The sequence below is a fragment of the Camelina sativa genome, chromosome 5, assembly GCF_030686135.1.
Source record: "Camelina sativa cultivar CO46 ecotype springtype chromosome 5, ASM3068613v1".
Lineage (NCBI taxonomy): Eukaryota > Viridiplantae > Streptophyta > Magnoliopsida > Brassicales > Brassicaceae > Camelina > Camelina sativa.
Window position 1 is genome coordinate 12,384,167 of NC_141884.1, and position 11,531 is coordinate 12,395,697.

General features: G+C 30.5%; 1 protein-coding gene and 1 pseudogene across 1 annotated transcript; both read right to left on the bottom strand.

Moving 5' to 3' along the window:
• Positions 1 to 2,381: 2,381 nt before the first annotated feature.
• LOC104786622 (protein GRAVITROPIC IN THE LIGHT 1-like) lies at positions 2,382 to 4,348 on the bottom strand. The gene is made up of 2 exons (XM_010512067.3): positions 4,157 to 4,348; positions 2,382 to 3,852 (listed from the first exon to the last, which is right to left on the bottom strand). The coding sequence occupies exon 2, from the start codon at positions 3,833 to 3,835 to the stop codon at positions 2,564 to 2,566; it is 1,272 nt and encodes a 423-aa protein (XP_010510369.1). The 5' UTR covers positions 3,836 to 3,852; positions 4,157 to 4,348; the 3' UTR covers positions 2,382 to 2,563.
• Positions 4,349 to 5,886: 1,538 nt separating this feature from the next.
• Positions 5,887 to 8,523, bottom strand: LOC104789173 (F-box/LRR-repeat protein At2g43260-like; annotated as a pseudogene).
• Positions 8,524 to 11,531: the final 3,008 nt, after the last annotated feature.

An 11,531-nucleotide genomic window follows, 5' to 3' on the forward strand; every position in this document is an offset into this window, starting at 1 on the left:
AGTTAACAACATACATTATATTAAAAGATAATTTAATTAGTTAATTTTATTATATGCTAGTAAGAATCGGATTTAAAACTCTTTTTCTTTTGGAGATAGTCTAATTTAATGGTTTAATATTTTCAATTAAACCATTTCTAATTTGTTGAATTAGTCAGTTTGTTAAGATTTTCTATAAATGAAAGAAAATGAGAGTACAAAATAATTGTGAATATAGAATTAAATTTTAAGTATAAATATATCTATTTTCTTAAAAAGGATATTCTGAATGAACTTCATTTTGAATATATCTTTTAAACGTGAATGAATTTGAAATTTAGCTGTGTTTTATTGCAAAATTCCTTTATAATCCTAATATCTTTTAAACATGAATGAATTTGAAATTTAGCTGTGTTTTATTGCATATCTTTTAAACATGAATGAATTCAAAGTATTGGAGCTTATTCAGGGAGATGAGATACAGTCTCGTGAGTTAATGCTAATCATAGTGGACTTAGATAGTTAATATCAAAACATTCTTTCACTTAATTCTATTAATGTTTTTGTATTTTGGCTATAGATTTTGGATACTCACTCTCATGTGAAACGACTAACCCGAATCTTTAGGCTGTTCAACATCATTCCCCTGGATTCCTATAGTAAAAATCATCATGCAAGACTTACTGAGGTTATTCCAGAGCTAAACACCCTTGTTTGGTGTGATAATCTGTTTATATACAATTTTAGTATAAAGAAAACTAATATTTGCATATACAGGTTTAGTATAATTAAATTTTAAAGAATGAATATATCTATTTTCTGAAAAAGGATATTCTGAATGAATGTCATCTTCATTTTGAATATATATTTAAAACATGAATGAATTTGAAATTTAGTTGTGTTATTTCAAAATTCATTTATAATCCTAATAAGTTTGAGATTATGATCATGATTAAATCCTAATATATAATTTTTGAAATTATAAATGTTTTGAACATTAGATACAATCATGATGATAATATATATATATATATATATATATATATATATTCATTTTTAAAATCATTGAACATATGAATTTGATGCATCTGATCGAACATTGCTTTTTGCAATGTAAATATATGAGTACTACTATTTTACTAATTAAATTAGACATTAGATTTTATAATACTAATTTTGAAATATTTATAAAAGTAGATGTTAACAAAAGAGATGCATGTTGATAAATTTGAAAGATATCAATTAGTTTTAATTTATTTTTATGAATTTTGAATGATCTATAATAACATGGATGTAATGTAATTTGTATTAATTAATGAGAGTTATTTACTAAAATATGCCTCGAACTCTCTCACAACAACATATCAATATATTTCTCAAGAATGTTTTGCTATTAATATACATATAATGGGTAATTTGCTATGGTCGTTTTTATATTCATAATGTGCCTAATATGTGCACAATTGCTTTGCCATCCTTTGTGTGGATCGAATTCATAAATTTATCTTGATTTAATTTAACAACAGTCATGTTATCGTTTCATTTTACTTTTAATATATATCTAATTTAATTTAGTATTTTTGTTATTTAAAATACTGAAATTGAAAAACATTATTCATAATTTATAATTGTGGTGAGTTTTAGTATCTAAGAATATATTTTTCACTCCTAAATTGGCAAATAAAAACTGTGGTACTCCGTAAATTTTACAAACACTAAGCACAAGATTTTCAAAATAAGCAAAAATTCCTTTATCAGTGTAAGTCCAAATTTTACATGAAGTATATACATGTCATTGCTTCACTAATTTTTTTTTCGATAATACCCTCTAAAATTTAGCAATATCAATAAATATTCCAATAAATATCATTTTATTTAATTTATTTTAATCTTTTGAAATTGGTGTATGGTATATTTGTATTTCTTTGATTCTCTCACTCATCATTTCAAAATTTTGTGACTAAAGTATTCGACCAAAACAAGCTATACTAACCTATAATTTGCAGTTTTTCTATCTATACCTATTATTAGTCTCCAATATCTTTGGCATTTTGCTCTAACTAACACTATACTATCGTCCTACCGGAGAAAGATCCATCCCAAATTCGTAGTCTAAACTGAACTAACACATCACGATGCCTTCTTATGCAGCAGGGACAAAGAAGTCGTGAGAGATGCATTCAAATACAGTGTTTTGGAAGATGCTTCCAGAAGCTTTGAAAACTATCTGATTCATCTCATTGTTGAAGAATGGACATAGTGGAGCTTCTCTCTATTGTTAGAAGAATCTTAAGAGCCCTGTCTTCATTGAAATTGTCTCTAGATTTTATGGAGGGCTCAAAGTTGGAAACTGAAATGTATGAAAGACTATAAAGATTATATGTTTTGGCGCGTTTCACATAAGGAAGAAACTTGTAATTTATTATTAACTATAGACCAAAACTTGAATGTGAACAAAGATACAAACCAAACTAAATGATCCTTGGACAAAAAGTTATTATACTTACCTACAAAACTTTAAAAAAAAAACAGAGAGCTCTTTACCTGACACTATCGAAATAACCAAATCTGCAGAGAGGTTTTTTTACCCTTTTGTCTTAGAAAGGTAAACCTGAGACTTAAACACTGAATCTCCAATTTTAAACCCTGGCATTGTGATGAACTCGACGCTTGAATCGTCTTGTCCTTCTTCTTTGTCATCACCCACAACAACAGATTCCATGTAGACACCTGAGAATCTGGTTCCTCTTCTGACCACAAAGATCTTTGCTTTAAGATCCAAGGAAGCTGCAAATGATCCAAGAATCCATACCCACTTTGCCATTCTTGCAAAGATTTGATAAAACATCGTTCTTGGATGCTTACCGAGCAAAACTAGTCCCCTCATATCCAAATTCCCAAAGAAAGAAGCCTCCATGGACGGATGAACAACTAAAAGATACTTCTGACCGCAGAATCTTGAAAACGCTGAGTGTGGAAACGCTGTTAACACATCCAATGGATCATCAAGGCTCATTAGTTCTGTCACATCACACGGGTTAAGCTTTATGCCGTGAAACATTCTCTGAACAATGTATGACTCAAAAGCATACTTCTTATCTGACTTCTTAGCAAACATTACATTTCCAACAATAGCTTCCACTGCTTTATCCATATTCCATTCTGTAGCTTTCATCAAAGTGATCATTGGCTTAGCAAAGTCATGAACCGACTTAGAAGCAGCTCTAAACGCGGATTCAAAGGAAGAAACACTCACAAACCTATCCTGGAGTCTCCTATTCTCTGCAACCAAACATTCTAGCTTCTCCTTCAAAGAGTGAATCTCACTCTCTTTAGTTTTCACTTGCGCCTTAAGTTTCTCCAAATACTTCTCATTCACTTCGATTTCATCTCTCAAACGATCTAAACAAGAAGCAGCAATCTCTGCCTTCTTTGCATCAAGCTGTTTCCTTTTGAGGTAAAGACGCTTGATTCTGCGTAAAGCCTCGAGCTGAGACACGACGAGGTTATCTGCTTCAATGACCTTGTCAGGATCATAAGGCAAATGAGCTTGTTGAAACTCAATGTAAGCTAGCTTAAGCGATGAAACAATGTCGAACAGCTTCGAAATCTCATCATCATCCCAACTAAAAGTTTGAATCTTTCTCGAGGGTTTGTGGTTGATGGTATCACAAACCTCAGTTCCCTTGGCTTTATCATCATCTACCAAGATTTCTACTTCACAGAGGTCGTTTGAATTCGATTTCTGGTCAGAGAACACACCGATGGATCTAAATTTGCAGACTTTAGCGAACTTGGACATGATTTCTGATAGATTCGAAGAGTGAGTCAATGTTTTAACGGCGACATGCTCCATTAGTTGAAGAAGAAACCCTAAAAAATAAAAAAAAGGAACAACCTTTTATCAAATCAGGCAAGACATTTTACCAAATCAAAGCCATAGCAAGAAACAAAACAGAGACTGTAGTAAAGTCTAAAGCTTTTCATTGGTTTAACTGATTCAAATTGGTCAAAACATGAAAGCTATAAGTAGAACAGAACATATAACACAGTCCAAAGCTTTCAAAATTCAACATTTAAAGATTCAAATGATGAACAATAAACAAGAACAATGAGAAAGCTTAACCATTTGTATGATACAGAACAAAAGAATGGAAAAGAAAAAAAAAAAGATCACCTTGTTTGTTGGATTTTTTTGTACACTAGTAGCAGCCAAAGCCAAAAAAACTATGCACGAGGAAGTGCCAAAGTTGGAGCCTTTGTGGTTTGTGCTTCTCTCTCTTTCTCTATCTCTCAGAGTGAATGCTTGTTGTTGTTGTTGCTTAACATTGGAATGAGGTTTTCGTTATATTCTTCTTTTTTAGATTTTGCTCCTAATTAATTAAACAAGACTGAAGATATAAACAAGAGCCTCGTTAATTGTGATAATTCTTGGATTCCTAAATTATATAAATCGACTATAATTGGCTTTTAGTTCTTTAATTCTTTTAAAAATAAAAAAGTCTATTTGTTCAAAAACTTTGATCTTCAACCAGTTTTCAAAAATAGTATTGTTTAATTGTATTTTGTTTTTGAATAAATCTTTGGGAATCCAAGAGAGAAACCTTCAGGAATCTCCACAGGCACCGTCGCGGAGAAACAAAAACCTTTGTCTCCTCCTTTGTTTCTTTCTTGGGACTCATGTCTTAATAAATTCATTTTTATTTGTTTGTCATAATTAAATTAAATTAAATTATATACTACAGTATAGTATTTCTTTTGCTTTGTCAGTAAAAATATATTACTGTATTACACACTTTCTTGTTTCTTGCTTGTTGTTCTTAAAATGTTCAAACTTAAGTGGTGAAATGTTGATTTGAATTCCTAATGTACAATTTGTTATTGTTTGTCTCAAGGTTTAATCGTTCTAAACGATTGATTTAACGGCTAAAAACTGATGTGTTTTCGCATAAGTTTTATAACTAGTTCAACAAATAGTACGACACCATTAAATCCGAAAATTGACAAAATAGATACTCCTTCCAATTTAAATTAGTACTCAAGAAATTTTCACATAAATTTTTTTTAAAAAATTATATTTTATTAGTTAATACATTAAAAAAAGTTGAGATAAAATTAATATTTTTACTAAACATTTGCATTAAAAATCTTAAACGACAACTATTATGAAACAAATTAACTCTAAAACAAAACAAATGGAATATAAATATCTAATTATTATAATAACAATGAATAATTATAGATTAAATTCTAAATAATTATTCAAAAGCAATTAATGCTTTTTATTAATTTCATGTATTTGGTTTATCACCAAAAATTGTATCAACTAATTTGACAAACTGTAAAAAAAAAAAATGTTCTCAGTTTAACAAAAGACTCAGTTTTACCGGTTGAGTTTTGAAAATAAGTTGAAACAAATACATCCAATCACAAAATCTTAAAAAATAAAATAGAGAATGCAAATGATAGACTAACGAACGAATAAAGAAAATATAGTTGTTTTGTGCATGCAAAATCTCATAAGAAAATAGCTATATCATCTATCTTCATCAGTGGATGTAACTCTTTCAATGGTGAAAAAACAAAATTGAGATGATAGGGTTTAGGAAAAAGTGATTTGGGTTAGAAACTTGAGAACTTGATAATAGATTGAAAGATACGTCTGTAAAAGGACCATATAATATATTTTCCTACTTTTAATTTGAAGTTGTTTGATAACATATATCACTCGAAGCTTTTGCACCTACGTACCTACAACAGCTACACAATATACACAACAAGTGAACAATATACACTTATTCAATCGTTAGAAAAAAATAAAATAAATAAACATTGTGTTTATTCGAAACAATCGAGTTGCATCAATCCAAAAGCAAAGAGGAAATAAAACGTATGACAATAAATATCCTAACATAAAGTCCTAGACGAAACAGAAGAAAAACGAAAAATTACAAGAGCCACAACAGTCGTGGTAAGCAAAACCGTAGTTGGGATCTCGATTTGTCTAAAATTTTTGGATATCCAAGATTCTGAATACTGAAATCCGGGTATGTATGTCATGATTTTTGGATCTCGAAGTGGGAACATATTTTCAACAAAAGAAGATAGAACACAAATGTCTTTGGCGATCCAACAGACTTGGTCAGTCTCCGGAAAATACTTGAACAACCTCTTCTCACTGTCATGGAAGTAAAGATTCCCTTGCTTCGAAACTGTTAGTGGAATGAACCACATCCCACACACGTTGGGGTAAAGATATGTAGGCATTAAACATATTGAGTAAGTTTTGGTCCATGTTTCTTCTTGTGTATCCATGGTCCATATCTCTGCGTTTACATGAGAATTTCGAATATAATTCCTGACCATGGCTAGACGATCATCAAGGTTGACTAGAGGGGCAGGGGAAGGTAACGTGGGCGGTGTTGGGGTTGGGGACATCACGGAACTGTTCAGTGTGAAGGTCCAAAGCGAGTATCTTGTATGTAATCATCAACTACTTGGAACCAGTAGATGGACTCATTCACAAAGGCCGAATGTTTAAAGGCTTCCACAAGGTAAGGAGGACTTGGGAGTTTCCGCCATTCACCAATGTTAATATCAAGAATTTCAGATTGGTCGGTATCAAAGAACATTCTCACTATTTTATAGCTTCCATCAATCGATATATTCTAGTATAGTTGTCTCGGTTGGGATCGAAACTCTTTCCTTTCATTACTTACTTCTTCTGATGTCTTCTCTTTCAGTATCTCTGACTTAACAAAATTATGTCATGTATATGTCATTGGGGAAACATATATGTCTATTCTTTTTTATAAAAAAAAAATGTTAAATTAAAGTCAAAAGAAAAATAGATTTTTAAAAAAGTCAAAAAAGTAATAATGTTTTTACAACATGTGCAACGTTTGTTTAAAAGAGACTGAAAAAAAAAAAGTAAAACTGCTTAGTTTAAGTCTCTTGATTCAGAATTTTGATGTGAACCAGGTTTGTAGGTTCGTGTCAACTCCTCGCGACTAAAAGCACCACGGTTCATTTCTTATGCCCCTATATCTACCAACATAATGGATGTGATGAACGAATGCTATGAACCATCAAAAGACTCATTCGGGTCATTCTCTTTCAAGCTTCGTTGTCTTTCGAAATTTGGGTTGAGGATTTCCATACTGCAGCTACACACCTCTAAACATCCTTCTATCGAAGTCAATCAAGGATTGTATCCCTTTCACACTACAAAGCTATATATTGTATTCTTGAATCTTTTGATAGTATTTATTGTGAACTATGTCTTGATAATAAATGAATAAAGAGAAGTATAAAAAAAATAAAAAGAGGAGGTGGTCCAATCTAAATGCTGAAAACACACAAGGCAACAAATTCAAAACGCTCGTGCATCTCTTGTCTCTTTCTATTTCTTCTCTCTTTTCAACTTTTGCTTCCCTCTTTTTGCATATTTCCCATCTTCTCTCTCCCGCTATCATTTTTCTCCTCGGACTTGTTTTATCCGTATGACAAGAGATCTACTTTAGATATCATATGAGATACAAAACAAGGATACCTTCTATTACCAATCTATTTGATACATAGCTTAAGTGAGATTGTGTTGATGATGAAAATCCTTATAACAATAAGTATTTTGGCGGGTAAAAGATCGTTACGTTTTGACAATTTTAAAAATGAAATATTCATGATTTAATAGTTTATTTCGAAGGATAATTAAAATTGTATTTATTTTCTGGACTAATTAATTAGCTAAATTACCAATATAAGGTTTAACCAAACAAAATTTGCTTGTTAAAATTGTTATCCATTTTATAGTGTTTCAAACTTTAGCTTTGCTGGAATCAGCTCAACTAAAGACATATTTAAAAAAAAAAAAAACTGATAAAGAGACATGTTCAAAATTTAAAATGAAATCAAATTGTTTTATATAACAAACATAACGTTAAAAAATACAATTTTGTTGCAAATTGATCACCACCCAATTTTTTTTAGAAAAGGCCAAAAAGAAAACATTAAATGTTTAAAATGATACTATATATATAAATGATATATATATATTGTGAGCTTGAAAGAAAATGAATTAGTTAAAACCCATTACTGTACAGCCCACAAACCGACTAGCAACGGTCTATCCGCCTCTACTTTATCCTCTCTAATCTGTTTTAAAATCTGTCTCAAATTAGTGATAATTGTCTATCTGTCTTCGAACCAAATCATACACTATTATGGGACTGTTTTTTTTTTTCTTTTTTTTTTTCAACCAATAACTCCAACATTGGTAACCCAAGCCAGAGGATACGAGTTTACAAAAGACAATTCTGAAACTAAAGATCTTGAAGAATGAGCAAGACAATCTGCCCTCTCGTTAGACGATCGCGGAATCCTGGTAAGAGTAAAGGAAGGGAAGGAGGATCGAATGAGGCTAAAATCATTCAACAAATTGGAGAAGGCGGGCCATTCTTCTGGGGATTGCACCATCGCAGTTAGCTCTGCACAGTCCGTCTCAAAATTTTGACAGTCAACACCAGCTGCCAGAAAGGATTCCATAGCCCAAATCAAAGCAAATAACTCCGAGTGTAGGGGTGAAGGGCTTCGTCTTAGACATCGCGCTCCCAAAAGTAACATTGCATCCTCACTATTACAGTACCACCAACCTAAGCCGGTAAAAGCGTCTGAACCCAAAAAAAGTTTATAGAAAATAACCCAAAAAATGGATGCAAAATTAATCGACTAAGGGCATTTTAGTGGGGGTTGCTCATGTAATTACTCTTATTAAAAAAATAATAAAAAAATGAGAGAGAAAAGTAAAGAAAAAGTAACGTTACTTGCTGGAGAATTTTGAAAATGCTTTAAGAAATGTTTCTTGACACATGTCGTTCACTTATTGGCACATATTTTTAAAAATAAATAGAAAATAAAAATGCGTAATAATTTTTTTTTTTTCTGAGCAACTTTTACTTGTTCTGGACTAAAGATGGTCTAAAAAAAAATCATACACCATTAAGAGACCCTTTTTTCCGGGGGTTAGAGTCTAATATGAGACTCTCATAGAGAGTTTATAGCAAAATTTTAAAAGTAGTTTATATTTTCTAAAAGTTACAAAATTCTAATTTCTAAATTCTAAATTCTAAACCCTAAAACCTAAAAACTAAAGTAAACTTGAAAGTGTTAATTCTAAACTTTAAAGTAATGTAATTCTTAATCTGAAACAATTAGTCTGTCATTTTGATGATCTTTTATGATGAAATACTTTTTCCTTGTTTTACACTGAAAAGAATAAGTTATAAAGTTATATGCCCTTGCAAATGCCTGCCAGGCTGCGAATTGAGATCCGCCTGCTGGAGTATGCTATTCTTTTTTTTTTCTTTCTATACATTTCTAATGGAATGAATGCATGATCATTCAGATCCTACGTACGACTTCAGATCCTACGACGGATATGTGTTTTCTTCTTAATTTATTGGCCTAACAAAAAAAAAAGTGTTTCTTTCTGCATGATCCTTGACATCTTTGAATCAGTACATAATAGATAGGAAACAATGCAAGTCCCATCTGTCACAGTCAAGAAACAAAATGAAATTTCAAATAACAATAACATGAGATAATATGTAAAAAAAGGATACAGTGTGTCAGATCTTTGTATAAAACCTTATTATAAAATAATTGAGAAGTGGCGTGTCAGGGATAGAGATACTTACCTTGGCATGTGACCCTCTCAATTTTTTCCTATGCATAAATTTTCTGTATTCTCTCTTAGTCGACTGCTATGGGTATGATTCAGAGATATAAGAAATTCAGCAATATTAAAAATCATATATTAAATAATTTATGTGTGCCATTCTACGTCTAATATAAGCTCATGTGTTGTTTACTGGTGTTTGGAGAACGGGTGACAAATTATCGACCAATTTTCTATGCTTTCATATCTTAGCTTCGATTTAAATAGACCCATATTTTATATTAATTAGGAAATGTTATATACACTTTATATATCAATTATAATTTGCGAAGAAGACTGTTGGATATGCAAAATATTAATTTCCTGAGTCATGTTCGAACAATATAAAGCAAGTACTTTTTTTTTTTGATAAAAAGCAAGTACTTGATAATTAAATAGTTCAGTTCTTACTTTTTAAATCGTCTTTTCTCCATAAAGATATTTGTAATTTCAGTATTACTCACACATGCATATTTCCATATTTAAACTGGATTATGACATGTGCCACTACTAAGTACAAACCACTAGAACACATGTCTATATCTAAAAACAAACTTTGGGAAAACTGTTTAACATGAGTTGATGTCTCAAAAATTTAAAATTACATAAAATATACTCTCTCCATTTTAAGGGGCTGTTATTGGAGAGATGATTTCTAAATCCATATGGAATTATAAATTTTAGAAATCAAAACAGATGGATTTTGAAATAACATGTTTTATCCTTGGATTTCAATCATTCTATTTTACACTATCAAATCCATTCAAATCCATATAAAACATAATGTGGATTTTGAAATCCAAAAACAAATCATTAAATGAATAACAGGGGATTTTAAAAAGTATTTGTAAATCATAGAACCAATAACACATGATTTTGATAAGTATTTTAAAATCAATGATTGAATAACACATGATTTTTGTTTGGATTTCTAAATCCATCAAAATCATACATCCAATAACCCCCCTAATTTAACTATTGTTTAAGATTTTTGCACACAAATTAAGGAAACTATTAAATTTTATGTTTTGCCCTTCATTAATATATTTTATAATTTTTTTATTGGTTAAAACTTTAAAGCAGCAGGGATAAAATTGGAATATTCATCAAATATCTGCATTAAAAATCTAAAACGACAACTAATATGAAACAAAAATTAAATCCTAAAACAACAACTAAATTAGAACGGAGGGAGTAGTTTCCTCTAATTTTGTGATCTTCTCTCTCTTTTCATACACGGTTTCTATTCTTTAAGGATTAATATATTATATAAATATATAATATAAAAAAGATATGTAGATATAGTAAATTGAATCGATGTATCTACACACTTAATTCTGTTGAATGAGGTTATAATATATGGACAGCATTGAATCATTGATTGTTATGTCTAAATAGTTGTATCTCAAACGATTATTAAAAAAATATTATTTACCAAAGACTTTATTAATTTTTCGAACTAGTATTAAAGAAACATCCTTTAAAAATTCTCGAGTCTTTTTTTTCTTCGAACGTGCATGTTTATAGTTTGTACTTTGTAGTAATGTTTGCTTGAAGAATCTTGACCAGCAACATCATGTTGGTGAAATTACGAGGAAATAGCGACCAGAATTTCGGCAATGTGATTTTTTCTCTTCTCTTGAAAGATTTTACATTGATGATATTTTTAAAAAGTGGTCAGTCGAAAGTGGTATTTTACGAAATTTTGCATTCCTTTTCCAAAATTATAGGGCTTATGTTTTGGGATTTCAGTTGTCCTAATTCCTAACCATTATATTTAAAAACAAAAAAAACTGCTATAGGCAGATTTAATACCACACAATCTTAAAAAGTACCA

Bases quoted from the DNA above. Each gene is read 5' to 3' on its own strand.
- LOC104786622 (XM_010512067.3), bottom strand. From the start codon at position 3,835: ATGGAGCATGTCGCCGTTAAAACATTGACTCACTCTTCGAATCTATCA.